Source organism: Eimeria tenella, genomic scaffold, assembly GCF_000499545.2.
Source record: "Eimeria tenella Houghton genomic scaffold, Eth_scaff51, whole genome shotgun sequence".
In the NCBI taxonomy this organism is placed as follows: Eukaryota; Apicomplexa; class Conoidasida; order Eucoccidiorida; family Eimeriidae; genus Eimeria; species Eimeria tenella.
In genome coordinates this window covers 186,524-202,123 of record NW_013545649.1, presented here as the reverse complement: position 1 = coordinate 202,123, position 15,600 = coordinate 186,524, and the positions used below count along the sequence as shown (strand labels likewise).

At 48.4% G+C, this 15,600-nt stretch overlaps 3 protein-coding genes across 3 annotated transcripts; 1 reads left to right on the top strand and 2 right to left on the bottom strand.

Moving 5' to 3' along the window:
- Nucleotides 1-1,339: 1,339 nt before the first annotated feature.
- On the bottom strand, nucleotides 1,340-2,073 carry ETH_00028235 (uncharacterized protein; the record flags this gene model as incomplete). The annotated part of the gene is made up of 3 exons (XM_013380321.1): nucleotides 1,340-1,432; nucleotides 1,528-1,599; nucleotides 1,771-2,073. The coding sequence occupies 3 exons, from the start codon at nucleotides 2,071-2,073 to the stop codon at nucleotides 1,340-1,342; spliced, it is 468 nt and encodes a 155-aa protein (XP_013235775.1).
- Nucleotides 2,074-3,664: 1,591 nt separating this feature from the next.
- On the top strand, nucleotides 3,665-7,651 carry ETH_00028230 (uncharacterized protein; the record flags this gene model as incomplete). The annotated part of the gene is made up of 5 exons (XM_013380320.1): nucleotides 3,665-3,871; nucleotides 4,110-4,509; nucleotides 4,641-4,690; nucleotides 4,939-5,181; nucleotides 5,354-7,651. 5 exons carry the CDS (start codon nucleotides 3,665-3,667, stop codon nucleotides 7,649-7,651), a joined length of 3,198 nt encoding a protein of 1,065 aa, XP_013235774.1.
- A 615-nt stretch (nucleotides 7,652-8,266) lies between these two features.
- Nucleotides 8,267-12,817, bottom strand: ETH_00028225 (uncharacterized protein; the record flags this gene model as incomplete). The annotated part of the gene is made up of 12 exons (XM_013380319.1): nucleotides 8,267-8,353; nucleotides 8,664-8,784; nucleotides 8,993-9,155; nucleotides 9,264-9,433; nucleotides 9,550-9,950; nucleotides 10,097-10,237; nucleotides 10,378-10,438; nucleotides 10,589-10,682; nucleotides 10,788-11,042; nucleotides 11,225-11,373; nucleotides 11,500-11,760; nucleotides 11,967-12,817. The coding sequence occupies 12 exons, from the start codon at nucleotides 12,815-12,817 to the stop codon at nucleotides 8,267-8,269; spliced, it is 2,754 nt and encodes a 917-aa protein (XP_013235773.1).
- Between the last annotated feature and the right edge of the window lie 2,783 nt (nucleotides 12,818-15,600).

The window sequence follows — 15,600 nt, the reverse complement described above, 5'->3', positions numbered from 1 at the left end:
GTATTGATTCCTTGTCGGCCAATGTTAGTATCTTCAAAGCGCTTCTCAAATGCTCAAGAGGCTGCAGGCATCGTCACTTCTAGCCAGTCAAAGTACATCAGCCAAAAGGTTGCGCAGACAGCAAAAGGTGACAACACCGCACGTGGATTATTGGGGGTCTGCATATTCTCACAATATCTGCTGACTGCTGAATACCAAAGCTTTCCCAGAGAAACTGCTCCACAGATTCAGCTGGGACGAGGCCTTGAGCGTCGCTCAGTTCCCTGGGCACCGATTCGCAGCAAACGGACGCCTCAGTTCATCGAGTACTGGATTTAGGTGGCCACAGTTACTGTCGAAACTGTAGATTCATTGCCTACTTGAGGACAGCTTTCAGAATAACAAATCCCAGATACCCTCTCGCTGCCAGTAAGGACTGGCGAAGCCTGTGCTTGAAAGCCTGAAGTGCTGGCTGCACAACCTGGGACAAGCATCCCCATAATTCAGACCAATACATCCCAACTCAGTTTTAGCACTGATACAGAGTTCCGTGGCATATTTTGCCCAAAATTGCTTCCTTATAAGGAGAGATGCATGGCTCTAGCATTTGTATGCATGTTTGTGCAAAACCAGGCAAAAATAGGCTTGCATTAAAGCTTGAATATGCCTGTTACCTCAGCTTGTGTTGTGCATAAGGCACTCTTGTTTTTCAAAGATCGCTCGAGAATTTCTAATGCTTCTTTGTCCTTACACAGACCCTAGAGCAGTATGGCCCATATCAGACCAATAAAGCGTTGCTTTCTCAGTATTTAGTGTGTTACAATCTCTGCATAACACAAAACCTGCTTTGTTTCAGTTGCTTCTCTTATGTTTGCAACGTACATGCAGGCAGCTCTGTACTGGGAGAGAAAAAAAGCTGTCTTTTGCAAATGCCATGCGTCCTGTTTGTGGAGTCTGCTGAACACTGGAACTGAAGGCACACACAAAAGTTACAAAAGCTACTTCAGTACGCACACCTGCCGAGAACATGCGAGTGCTGTCAGACTTCTGGAGTTCAAATGCTGGACACCTGTAGAAGAACGTTCTTATTCAAGCTGAAGGAGGCTGTGGCTGACTAACCTTGACACGCTGGCCAGTTCAGTCCAACGACTGACAAGTTCTCCGCCCTCAGGCGTTCCCGATCTCACTTGCTGTTGAAGTATCGCAACTAGAAATGCAGTTTCATATATGCAATGACCACTAGCGAGGGCAAACTTGCTTCTAAAGTTACATTTAGCTCATTTAGCTAACAAGGACCAGTCGTAACTTTAATGAATGCTTTTAGGTAGGTATGAGATTGCTCCAAGCCACCAGCAAAGGTCTAACTGGCGTCAGGCTGTAAATCCACCTGCTGAAAGTACTGCTCGGCCTTGTCTGCTGAAGTTAGGAGGTTGGAGCTTCGGTCATCAGGCACCTGCAATCATGTTATCGATAAAGCCTGGGAATCCGATGGAACTCGTCAAATACGTCTCATTACTCTATGAGGGTTCGGCCCACGGAGCTGCTCACTGCAAACTTGTAGCTTGCCAAAGATTCTGACTCTGGAGTACGTTGATCTCCTCCAATGCTAGCAGAAATATCCTAAAACAACAAAATAAAGAAGTACATGTGATTTGATTCCTGAATATGCAGCTGTTGCGGCTTGTGCGGTGCATTAAGTGCCTTAGTGTGCAGCTCGCGCAAAACAACCTTCTATACGCAAAAGAAGTCAAGGGGTGGTTGCTGCGAAGAAAAATGCAGGGATAATGGTACCGCTGAGTTTGCAGTACTGCTGGGGTCCGTTGCATAGGCGAGCTTCTTCCATTCCCAACCTACCTGTTCGGCAGTGCGCTCTTTCAATGCTATCTGGAGGGCCGCTGCATCTATGGCCTTTTTTCGGAACATACAACTTTCGCGCGCATGAGCTATTAGCTTTTCCATTCTTCTTGAGGCGAGCTCGTGTCGTGTCGGTGGCTGGTCATCGCTTGCCTTGCGTTTGGGAGGATGAGTTCGGCGGCCTGCGCTGGTGACGAAAGTTTCTGACACCGGGTATGGCCTATCCCCCATTACCCTCATAAACGTGTCCAAATGGGGAGAACTGCGGATAGAAGAGACGCTGACTGTGAAAAATGGCTTGGATATAGCAGAACTGAAGCAGCAACTGTAGTACGGCGTGCAAGTGAGTTGGGCACCTCTTCATTCCGCTGTAAGAAACTAACGGGACTCAAGCAAAAATAAACCTTCAAATAAGTGCCTTGAGCACTGGGTTACAGGATTCCACACCCCGTTCTTGTTCGTAAGGGCTACCTGTCGAGGTGGGTGTGTCCCGAAGCGTCTCGTAGCACCTCTTCTTCCATCCAGTTCCCTATTAAAGTTCCATGGCCAGTGACCACGGACTTATTATAAGTTTGACAGTAACTCATTTGTTCAGCGTTGCGTTATGCATCAGAAGCTGAATTCGTAAAGCCCCAGGAATTTCGAGTCGGCTAATTCGCATGTAATAAACACCTCACGTCAGCTATGCCGCTGATGATAAATGCTCTGCAATACTTTATAGCTACATGTGTGTTAAAATGGGTATCTGATATGATAGGTCTCCGCTCAGGGATATGCCCGTTCGTTGAGTCTCTGTGAGCCTGCAGGTGGCGCACGGAACACAAGTGCACCAATCAGGCTACGAGGGGGCTTCAGCCTCTATGTACTTCCATATAATGTGTGCCGATATTTCAGGTAAAGTATTACTTGCTCTTTGATGGGCTGGAAGCCTTGTTTGGAGGGCGGCTTTTGCCTACTTGAAGTAGCAGCCAGACGGGCACGTGCCCCTCGACAGTTGTTGGGGTCACTTTAAAAGCAATGGTTGGTACTTCTGACACTTTAGAGTCAAATAAAACTCGAAAAGCATTTGAATTAAATTTATGTAATATATGTACAATGATAGAGTATAAGTCCACACGTTGTCACTGGTTTTCGAGCCCCCAGCCGGCTGTGGGTACACGTACCTTCGCCGCCGCCCCACAATAAAATATGCCTATTCATCAGTAGTGGCTGTCCTTAATTCAATACTCAGCCCCGCCGCAAACAAACAAACATTTTACTTGATTCAAATAATATAGGTGAATTTTGTGCAACGATAACACGATGCATAGGCACAATTGTGTTGGCGACTAACTGGGGTCACTTTGGGCCAACCTGTGCGCCTCTTGCCGCATGAAACCATGTTCCATCATCTTGAGATGATATTTATTCTGTTTAAAGTGTAAATGCATGACTGCTGTATCTGCATCCTTGCATCTGAGATATCTCTTGATTTACGCAGGGGAGCCTCACTGTGCAGTCTCCCGTCACGCGCCTTCTAGGCGCATAACGCGCACTGCCCGCGATTTGTATGACCAAGGGCAAAGCCGCTTGTAGCCAAAAATAAATGTGATTAACAGCATGCCAAGATGAATACACTGGGCAGAAAATGCTAGAGCAAGGGGCAATGGAGTGCAACTAGGCGTAGCACACCAGCACATTGGATCCATCTTCCGCAGGGCACTTCCCAAGGCAGCCAACAATGTAGAGTTAAACCTGATAAATTACTACTTTAGCAGATTCGAAGCATAATTTTAGGCTTTCTACCCGCCCATTAATCTTCCGCCACTCCTTTGTCTCTTAGTGGTCCGCAATGCCCAACGAATATGGCAAGATCTTGCTACAACAGATTGAGCAACAGAGGAGGCAGAAGTTGAGGCAACGAGCTGAAGAACGTGGTCTTCCCGTGCCTCCTGATGAACATCCAGGGTCCTTATCTGCCAGAGGCGCTACGCGTGCAGCAGACTGTAGGGTACTTGCTCCCACATCTGCAGGAGGTGTCTCTCCGCATGAGTTTCAAGTAAACCCCGGCAATAGCTGCACTTCACACTTAGCCCGCACCCAACGCGTAGTGCACAAACGTGTGCACAGCACCGCTTATGTCATCAAGTGTATTATTTACAGAGCGAGTAGCTTCAAAAAAAGCCGTCCTAGTCCCATCCGCTTCCCGTAGATATGCGCCTATTCAGGCACAACGCCAGCTAGATGAACTGACTCATACTTTCGTAAACTGTGCATGATTTGATTTTACTGCTCAGGCAGTACCTCAAGGGGCTAGTCGTACTGATAAGTCCGCAGAAAGCAAGAATGATGACTCGCAGCAGAATGTTGCGCAACGCACCATTGATGTAGCACGGGCTCTAGAATCTCTTGCATCTTTAGCACCGCTGCTGGCTCGTCATGCGTCACCTCCTGCATCTCAGTCTGGGGCAATGACAGCTCCTTACATTCCTTCTGTGGTCCCTGCGCCGCTCATCAACCAACAGCCTCTCTTACTTCAACCAACTGCACTCGTGCATCCACAATTTTACCAACTAGGCTCACAGCCTTCACCTTACCCATACCAGCACCTTGCTGAAAAGCCTGATATGGAGCGAAAATTCACTTTGCCACTGCGAAGTCCTGGTTTGTCTCAACGAATTTCCTTCCTATGCCAGCGTTACAATGCAATATCTTTGTGGTAATGCGCAGCGTCCCTTCTGTTGCCCGCACATTCCCTGCGCATCAGGCAAACTCTTGCCTTTCGAAATCAACGAATGATGACAAACTATGTGCATCTCATGTTGCAGAAGAAGAACTGCTGAGAGCCACACACAACCCAGATCATCTGACAAACGCAGTAAGATTCTGAATCAGCAGAAAAGCCCGGCAACAGTCAGAGCAATTTTCCGCAGTGCGACGAAGCCAGATATGATTTGAATTTCAATGAGCGTTTTTCATTCGGAGGCTTGAGAGCTTGCAGCAGGCGATGCACAATGGCGCTGTACCGAAGATGCACCAAAGCTATTGCTACGTTCAAGCCTGTTGCAACATGAAGCAACTCGGCTCAGGCCCCATTACATTTTGCGCTTCTAATATTTCCCGTAGGATGGTTCCGGGGGCAAGGAAATCTCCGATGAAGCGGATTCATGGTCAGCAAGTGCCTTACGTGACTCTAGTGCGATCGATCCTGGTCAGCAGCGCTTGACGGAAGCTAAAAAGCGGTACCAAGAAGACCTGCTTCGTCAGATGCGGGAACGAGAAGCGGCACGCGAAGAAGAAAAGTCCAGGAGGAAACGTGAAGATGAAGAGGAAAGGATCCGTTTGAGTAAGGAGATAGAACAGGAGAGGGTGAGGCACCTTTTAGAGTCAAAGCAACACAAATTATCAATTTAGCGCACTGTTATAGTCACTACATACTGCAGGCAAAATTTAATTTCCACTTGATTCACTGGTATAGTCATTAGATGGCGTGGGAAAATTTGTTCTCAACTGAGCCGTGCGGATGCGTGCATTGGTGTAGCTTCAAAAGGCAGAAGAAGACGCAAGGCAGCTTGTAAAATCAAAGCAGCTGGCGGCAGCAAATGTTGCAGCGGCCGGCCGGACGAAACAGCGGGAGTACAATGAGTTGCGCGACGTTTCTTTAGATGCTGAGCTGTGCAGCCAAAATGGGCTGCCGAAATTTAAGCGGTCCACTTCCAACGAACAGAACACACTGCCAGAGAATGAACACGCGATAAAGAATCTCGAAAGAACCACACTCTTGCAAGAGCCAGCCAAAGAGCCAGAGAAGAGCGAGCACCTGAACGATAAGCGAATTCACCAGATGTCTGTAAATGGTGTTGATGTGGAGCGCCTCATAGTTTTAGGCCTTGAAGCCTTACAAACCGAGGTTCGAATGCAAACGGAAGAAATGCGATTTTTGAGGAATCAGCAGCGTCAGGTACTTCAACAAATACATAAAGGCAACGGAATCGGAAACGTTTGGTGTGAATGCGAGCGACAAAACTCCTCGGTACAGGCGGGGGATCGCTGCCCTCAGCTTTCAAGTTCACACCCACGCAATTTCCTTTTTAATAGTGCGATTCCTGCCCACCAGCGAGAGTTTCAAAATCGACGTGCTCTAATTACCTTGATGTTAAGGAATGCGGGTGTTTCTGATCCGGAAGATTTAGTGCGGCGCCTTGCTGACAGCGGCATCATATTCTTGAACAGCGACGCTGCATCCTCTGGAGCAGTGCCGATGAGCACTTTCCCCTGCCAATTTGCCCACGAAGTGGCTGATGCAGCAGCGCAAGCAGGAGACGACTCATCCCTCTGCAACGCAGAAAAAAGTTGGTCTCTTCACCGTAGCCCAGCGAAGCACTCTTTATCCCGTGGACCCAGCAAATCCAGCTGTTGTTCACTGAGGGAAATCACAACGGAAACCCTCCATCAGCTTACAAAAGACGAGAACTTGCGTGCCAAGCAAGAGAACGGTCCTGGAGAGGATCCAGAAGATCGACCCTTACCAACACTTCTGAAATGTCAACAGCAATGGGAAGCAAGCCAGCTCTTCTGTCATGCTGCAAAGCAGTCGCAGTGCTTGGGAGCCCAGCAGGATGCTGCAGAGACAAAATGGTCAGGAACCTTAACACAGAGGAGATTCGTCGACAATGAAGTGCAAGGTCAAGGGGAGGGAGAGGCACGGCAATACAGACGTGTCTTGACAAAACAACTTAGCAAGTCTCTTGAAATGCCAGCTGACCGGAAATGGAGACTAAACGAATTGTGCGCCTGCATATCTCACTGCTTCCCCCCAACGTCTAGCCATGGTCCGACCACTTGTGATCCCGGCACGGACTGCGCTGCAAGATACATATTCAACAGTTATTGCACCAGCCAGTGCGAGCCTGAGCTTCCATGCCAAACCATTATTCTCCCATATACATCAGAATGCATAAAACTACCATTTGGGCAAAAGCAGCCCAAAGCAGGCGTGCCCAGGCATTTGGAACCAGTGGCAAAGGATGGGTGGCCTCCTAGCAGCAAGATGGAAACCCTTGAAAGGTCGACTGCGCAGACAGAGATGCCTGAAGAGCATATTTGTCATACCAAGCTAACAAAGGTCGAAGGTGGGAGGGTGTGGGGGGGAAGTGGCGCTGCACAGGAACCAACTGGGTTGACGGGGCACAAGAGCTTTGACACTGGTATTGCAAGACCTGTGGCGGAGTTTAACCGAAACCAGGTTGATAGCGTTTTTGATCAGGTTTGTGCATCCGATACCCGTTTAACCTGCGCGGCTTCCAGTGTCAACGCTGCACCTATAAAATTTCAGGAGCCACTGGACTTGGAGTGCCAAGTTCTCCCGCAATTCAGTGCTAGTGAAGCACGTAATGCGCAAAGTTCCCGGCGTTCCAGAGTCGCAGCCAGCCATCCACAGGTCCAAGACGGCCCTGTACGCACTTATTCACTACCTCATGCTCAGGAGCGTCTCAAATCGAAACTTTCCTGGGAAGCTGATACAGCACTCCCAGTCGACGAAGGGTTTCCTGCTCATTCGCATGCGATTAAAGCCCAGTCGAGCGAATTCGGCCCTCATCCTTCAGTGCCGTTGCAAGAGCCTCCGCTTGCAGTGTCGGCCCAGCAAGGGGACCACCACAACACGCCGGAGTGTATTGAAAACTTTAGCCCAATCCCCGCAACGCCACCTAATAAACACGCTTTGCCCAGTAAAAATAACGGCGCACCCCCGGCAGCTGTCTCTAATGGGAGCAAATTGTGGATTAGCAGAGGATTTGGAGGCAGGCTCGCGAGGAGTAACTCAAGGCCGCGTCAGTAGGTTCTGCATCTTCCAAGCCTGGAATGCAAATGTGCATCCCGCATTGTCTCAAATGATTCAGGCATCCATAAATTTGCTGAATAACCACCAGCGAAGCTCTCACTTTTTTAATTAGTCGGCCCAACTCATTATTGGATGTTGAGCCATTGTATGAATGATGGGTCTCAATCGCTGGCTAGGCTCTACTGATTTGGAACGTTTTTAATTGCCTGCGCAATTTTCTGATACAAGGCCTCACACGCGTTTATTTCTAGGAAATCTTGCATGGCTATTCGCTGTTTTAAAGCAATGCCATCGCTAAGTAAAATATCACTTGGCAAACAAAAAAACGCTCACAGACAGTCACGCGAAATCCTTTTATCTGTTCGTCTGCAAACTAGATCACTAAAACTGCGAACAGAAGAAAGATGGTGCCAGTGTAATGGTCTGTGCAATTCGGACCTCAAAACCAACAATTCGTGATATCGTTTCAGGCATGCAACCAGCAGGAACAAGCAGCGTCCCATCAGCATGGTGCAAAATTGCCAATAGATGAAGTGTTCAAACCAGAAAGTCAGCACAGCAGCTCACGAAACACGTATTTTCATATGCTGAAGCTTAGAAGAATGTGAAAAATTAGTCGAGCGGCTGCTGGGTTGGCAGACCTCCCCACGACTGAGGATACCACTTTGGAAATACGCGCCGATAAAGGGGCAACAGAACCTAGAAAGAACAATGAGAAAACACACAGCAGCAAGCTCCTTAACCTGACCTAAATCTTAGCGATAAATTCCACCACCCATAAGTTGAGCGTCGACCACATGGACACTACTAACTTCAACGGCGAACTAAGCACCACAGTGCGTTTTACATGCCGTTGACCGGCACAAAACCCGATATTGCCTTCTCAGGTGTATGCACAGGCAAGGGCTTCCAGCACTATAGTGTGAAAATTTGTGTGTCGTCAATGCATAAGTTATCTGCGCCAATGACTCCGCTGCACCAATCGCTTTTGATAGATTGCAGACCCTACCTCGTCACTTTGCTTGAGATGGTCACTGAACTTGCACTTCATGTAACCGTGAGTGCCCAGAGGTTCAACAATATTCCCGCGTAACCCTCTCTTGGTGTGCAATTCTATTGGAGTAAACCACCTAAAAGAAACACAAACGCAGGTCGATCAGGCAAGCAAACGGTAAGCTGCAAACTGCCATCAATTCTGGTGATAGGCCAGTGGAGTGCCGGCGGCCTACGATTCAGTTTTAGAAAACAAATGGCGTCTGTATAGAACTCTCCTGAAACTGAAGCTGGCAGTTGCACGAAATTCCATCACATCTCAATGCATCATTCTCTTCCACTCACCGCACGTCATCGGGATTAAAAAACATGAAGCGCACAATTGCTTTGCGCCTGTGTACCTTGAATGGGTGACCGCTGAGAAGTACACGTTTTATAATCAAACGGCTACTTGCTCCATTCACCGGAAGTACTGAGCCCCAGGCTGTAATACGCAGATTGTCGGGTTCTGTCCAGAAACAAGGCATAAAGTACAGGAGGAAACGACTCGCCTCAATGTCTATAACTTGGCTTTCCCTCAACAAAATGGTATCCGCATATGCAGCGAATATTTCACCTGAGCTATCAGACCGAAGCATGATACAGGGCGAAGGTGGGAGAACCAGCGGCGAATACACCGTTGCAGTCAGAGTGGAACCTGGTTCTGCCCAGCGTTTGAACTTCCATTTCGCTGCACTACGTACGCCTTGCCTCGGCTCTTCCGAGTAAATCGGCGAAGCCGGAAACCTGCGTCCATTAAGTTCGAATCCCATGGAGTAAACGTGTTGATGACAGGTGTGTCTCTTCGGCTCTGTATAACTGAGTTGTTGGACATCTACACTGGCTGATACCCAGATATTTACCTCCGGAAACCGCAAGCCATCAACATTGGATCCTTGCTCTTTATTGGCTGGTCATCGCAGAATGTTAGCTGGGAGTGGACAACTGCGACTTGGGTCTCATGCTGCAGCAGTTGTGAGACTAGAAGGAAGTCGGGCACCATCAGATCGGCGTCTGCACTGGCGACGGCACCTGCTGTGCAGGTTTGATTGCTTGCCGAAAAGCGGTTCGCTATTCGTCCTGTCATTGCATCGACCAAAGCGTCGTACAGACTTCTGCCTTCAAGGGGAGGATGCTGTTGTACTAGCTGCAGTAGCATGTACGAATGACGCAGAGGCATCAGAAGACGGCAGAAGCGGCCAGAGAATCCGCCTGTCATTCCGCAGAGCTCCGCATGGGCGCGAGACGCAAATACCGCCAAGCCCTGATGAGCACACACATCTTTCCACTCGTCTAAAGAAAACGGAAAGCAAGTGACATGTCTCCACAAAATAGTTGCTTCTGATAAAGTACTACTTCAGAGTTTATAATGATGTCAAAAGAATGCATTTGCACTAAACAAAAGATCACCTTCAGGTTGGACACATCAATAATGCGACCATAACCTATCGGTAAATCTTCGTTCTTTGCCCATGGGGAAGAACGGAAGCTCTTGAGACCACGGTACTTTTGGAAACGCTCCTTCGCTGAAATGTCCAATGGTGTGTCAACCTGCAAACCACAAGTTACAGCACCTTCCAAAAGAGTTCTATCTGCTCATTTTCGATTATGGTAGGATTTTCCGTAAAAATGTCCAGCCAGAGACGTTGTAACCGAAATTAGAAAATAACGTGAAACGCGATTTAGCCTACTTGATCTGGGAACTCCCTTTCCATCTCTGCTGCTTCACGGCGTTGAGCTGCGTACGCCTTGCTGATCAGCACAATACAGTGAAAGTCAACGACCTGCATTTTCAAGGATCGACTTTGCCACTACTGTAATTTTCAGCTCATCTGGAAAAAACGATCTCATAAACCTTTCTAACTGTTCGTGCTAAACCGTCATTGCAAGCCAGGTGCTGACTTATCGGCTTCCATTTGTTGCTGTTCTGCACCGTTCAGGGTCTTCCAATCATCATCAACTTCGTCGACTACGCTCGTAGTTGGGTCAGTGTTTGCTGAGCAGCATGCTTCACAATACGTGAATGGCAGCATCCCGTACTTGTAATTCTAAAAATCCAGAAGTATCTCTCCTTGACACTGTATGGGCATCGCCGACTCACCAGCGATAGCCTCTTCCTCCTGCATTTCGAAGTCGCTATTCTCATTTTCTTCTTCTACGCTGTCGTTGTTTGTACCATCTGTGTCGGACTCCAGCCAAGCCCGCTCGTAATCCCCTACATTTTTGGGAACCCGAACGCGCCTGCGATTTGCTGACGTCATTCCACCTTCTGCTGTCACCTCTTCTCCTGTGGGCCAGGTTTGTTCCATAGCAGCAGTATCCAAAGGCTGCAAGGGTTGTAACAACTCCACCACTTCTGTGAAAAGGCAGAGGACGCGCATGTCAAGCCACACCAAAGCGCATTTCTTCCGGGAAAATATCTTGAGCTCCTATGTTATCTTGGCATCTGCCCACCAGACGCCCACTGCAACTACTCCAAAACTATACGGCATATATTCCACGCCGCTCAGATTCGACAGCTGCAAACTGCGTCCCAACCTTGCAAGTTTGCCACGTGAGCTTCCACTTCCGCTTTTGCTTCGCCATTGACTAATAAAGGTTCACGCCTCTTTGCCTCATACGCTGGCTCCATAGTCTCAATCCTGGAAAGCACGAAATCCCCCACTCCTGTGATGTGTACTGGCAGGCTGAGGACCACAAAAAAACTAAAATATCGCGAATAAATTCACACTGACAGGCGTTCGCGCCATTTAGTATCTTATACTGCGGAAAGAATTGATTGATCCACAAGCACTGTAGGGTGCGTTGCTTACTTGCAAGTCAATCCCGCTCCTCGGACAAGCCCACAAGCTTCAAGGCAAGGCTCGGGCTGAGCCGCAGGGTCTTCCGAAACGTGATGCCACGCAATATGCCAGCTCAAGGCCAGTAAGTGCCCTCGCCTTCTGCTAGCTGCTGCCTCGGCGCCCTTTGCAACAGTTTTCGTATTTGTATCGCCTTGTGTCAGCGACGCAGCTGCTCCCACTGCTCTCAAGACATTATGCCAGTCTGCATCGCTTCCGATACTGAAAAATTTTCTTAAGTTCACAACACAACACATCGGCTTAAAGACATGGTTCCGCGATTGCCGTCTACTCAGAGACACAAACGCGCCGCTGTTTGATCATTTGAGCAAAAATGGGACGCCGTTCTCGGCTGCCCAGCTGCTGCAATTATATAATGAAAAGATAGGACATACTCACTATAGTCTACAAGTAACGCTCATCGCTTATGGTATGCCTACCTTTCAGCTCCAAGTTCGGATTCGAAAAAACGGCGCATGAACTTAAGGCTTTCTGATGCTGAGCTTTTTCCCTTTGGCGCATCCGCTGGTTCCAGCACTGAAGGGTCGACGCATCCAACACCAATAACTGACGGAGGAAGACCTTGGAGTTTGAGGGCCTGCAGTATTTTGTATCCCCGCCTACTAAAGGCACTTCTTTCGTACGTGCAGCTGCCTCCGAAAAGGCACACTAGAACATCGCAGCAATTACAGAGATCCATATACCGTAGTAATTCACTTGGCCTCTCCGGTGGTTCTCCCTCCTCCAGCATTGTTTCTTTCCCTGCTGTTTCACTTATGCGTGGAGCGGGAATAAGCAGCACATGCTGTTGGTACCTTTTAGGTATAAGTGGATTTCTTGCGTAAGCTGGCAAGGAGAATGTATACCGGCAATAGTGTGGATTATGCTGGGGGGATACAACGTCTTTTGAAGTGTTATCGTCACCGTCCATGTCCATCCCAGCTATCCCCTCGCAGAAGACTTTCCCATGGTCCTGAACTAAGTCCTGCGACAGTTTATGAAAGACCTTGTCAATGCAAACAGAGTCTGAGAAGGGAAGTAGCACCACAACCTTGGGTGGCGGGCCATCAGCGCTTGGCACCTGCCGCTGATGAAGATCACGGGCCCGCTGGACGCGACGTTGCTTAGACTGCTGCACTCGCTCAGATTTTGTAATGGGCTTATTAACTGCGAGAGATGCAGCGTTAGCTGCAGCAGTCCTTCGCTTTTCCTTGAGGCTCTTCGATTTTGATGATGAGCCTTTGAAGGCCTTGTTCTGCTGCTTGAGAGCAGAACGATGGCGATGGCCCATCGTCACGATGGCTAAATCGCCAACAGGCGTCCCCTAGAAGGTGGGAGGGAAGAAAGAGATGGGCACGCCGACTAGCCGACAGTGAAATCTGAAGGGACCACTGGAAACCGAAGGCCCCACAGTACTGTACGGTACTGTATAATGCAAGATATTGGTGCCCACAAGTCACATCAACTACCAGTAGGACGCAATTACGATACTTCCACGAGAGCAATGTGATACAGAGAGAAGAGCAGATGATTTCACGGACTGCTCAAAACTGTTGTTGCATGCGCGGGGATTACCAGCAGCTCGGTATGCTATATTCGGCATCAGTCTTGCACATACAAAATCGAGGAAGCCATCTTCTTTGATTAAAATAGACAATTTGAAAGAGTCACGCTCACATTTTCACTAGGGCTTCAGATGCCCGAAGCAAGAAGCCATAGGTATTTATGCTTGGGGCTGGGTCTGCCTGTACGAAGGAAGGCCCGCAATAGTCAGTAGAAATAACTTCTCAGCTGCAACGTAGCGCAAATAAGTTTTTAGAAGCAATCAAAAGGAGGTAGGCTAACCTTCTTGTAAGTTCAATAACGCATCGAGCCTGAGATTTCTGATTTCTGGCGGTGCGCGCGTTTCGTAAACGCAGAAACCCCACTGGGTTTTCACTCGATGCAGGAGCTACTCTGGGAGTTGGCGCATCAAATAGCTTAGTTTTATAAGCTGCTTCTGGATAAGAGATATCTGAGTTTTCTGCGGCTTTTTTGTTCTAGCCTTCATTCATCACTATGAAGCAGCTAAAGGTTTTCAATCATGTACGCCTTTGTTGATAGGCCAAGCTTTCAATGAATATAAGTGAAAGTAAATTTCGTTTTGTTTTATATACTCTTAAAAGCTCCCGCACTATGCTCGTAGGACGAGCGTGGCACGCTTCTCGCCGTAATTTGTTTCGAACATCATCAGCAGCTTTCTTCTGCGGCTATAATGCGCCTTAGACTATTTCATGAAGCAAAGCAGGATAAAAATCACCTCACTGCGAGCAAACATGGGGCCTATGTCTCCGATTCTGCGCATGCTTTTTCGGGCAATCCTTAGAATTTCAACTAAGCAAGAATCACCTTCTACTTCAGCATTCACTGGTTCTGTGAATGCTTAACGCAAGACGCCACATGTGAACTCAGTGGAGAGCTCCTCAACTGTTACCTATGAGCTCACATGAGAGACAGATCTATTAATACAATGCTTCAGGCAAACAGGAGCACTCATGGGGACTTCGGTAGGATGAATTCTCTAGATATTCTATTGCGGCAGTTATTGGAAAAAAAAGCATCTCAAGGCAACACATACTAGGAAATCAGAGCAATAGTAGCCATTGCTCAGACAGACTAGGTAGGCGAGGCTTATATGAACAGAATCTTAATGCGCAGCGGCTTTGCATCCGTAGATAACACGAAAGGCGAGCTGTCCCTTGTCAGGTACACCGTCACGTTGCGAACCAGTGTCACAACCAAAAGAAATAGCCGTTGTTCTGCGAGCTTTTGGGCATGTGGCGGGCAGCAGGGAAACGAATAAGGGAATAAAGATGCTAGAAGTGAGGCAAGTATGTGCGCCTTGGCGAGCGGCCAGCTCCTCGAAAAGTAGATCATGCTTTCAACATGCTAGAAGGGCCCGAAGATAATTGGCTCACAGAAAGATGATTGAATGAAGGGCCGTTTCGGATGAGCAAAAACCCGTTTGCAGTCTGAGGGCTTCGGTGCCAGGACAAGGCAAGCAGCGACCCGCTGAAGAAATTCGTTGCTCTCCATGACGCAGGGCTCTTTGAGGCCGACTCTAGCGGCACCACTTGGGCGGAAATAGCATTCGAAGGCGCCACAGCAGAGCCACACAGCAACGGCTTTCACGAAAATAACGTGTTGCAATCTTGCACCCCAAATATTGCAATCAGTGAAGAACGATAAAGCATGGTCGCCCCAGGTACGGTACACAGTACAAAGGGTAGATCAGCTTGCCTGTTAAACGATGATACCAGTAAGCTCTATAAATCGGTATTCTAGCCTTCGCCCATGCGGTCAGGTTTCTCCCGAAAACTTTTGTCGGGCTCCGTGTCCAAAGTTCGGCAAATGCTGCAGCAGCAGTTGATGGAAAAGCGAGAAGCTGCGGGATGTGGAAACTCTGGATAACTGGCCTCGAGGACAGTATCGACGGGCTTGCCTCTACTTTCGACATTTTGCCACAAAAGCGGTTTTTATCTTTTGTTGGACTATCATGTGTTGCATTAAGCTGTGTCTATAGCCCTGTGGAGGCCCAATCCAGAGTTATGCATGGCATCAGCCAAAGATATGACGGCTATCGAGAGTGGAGGAATGAAGAGCAAAAATGCAAGGAAGACGACGACAAGTACGGTGCTCTATAAAACTTACAGTGAACATAGTTGGACAGAATGCCGCTGAATATGGCAGCCAGCCCTCAGAGCCGAGTAAAAGGATCTACTTAGCACCATATCAAGTAGCTACTGGGAGACTGCACCAGGGTCCCTTAACTGGGAAACAGTTGAGCCCAAAAGACGTGATTGGGAAATGCGAGCAAGATAAAAGGCACCAATGCGTACCTGTGCAGCGCTTGTCCTCTACGTCACCTTTGATCAACCTCCAGCAGTGAGCACCTTCGGGAACTATGGCGTGGTGGAACGAGTGTGAAAGTAAGAGACACTACAAAGAGTGTGGCTTTTGTAACGTACTTGATCTTGTGCAACCAATGCTTAGAACAAACGGAGCCTCAGGCTCTGTGCCACGGAATTTCAGACT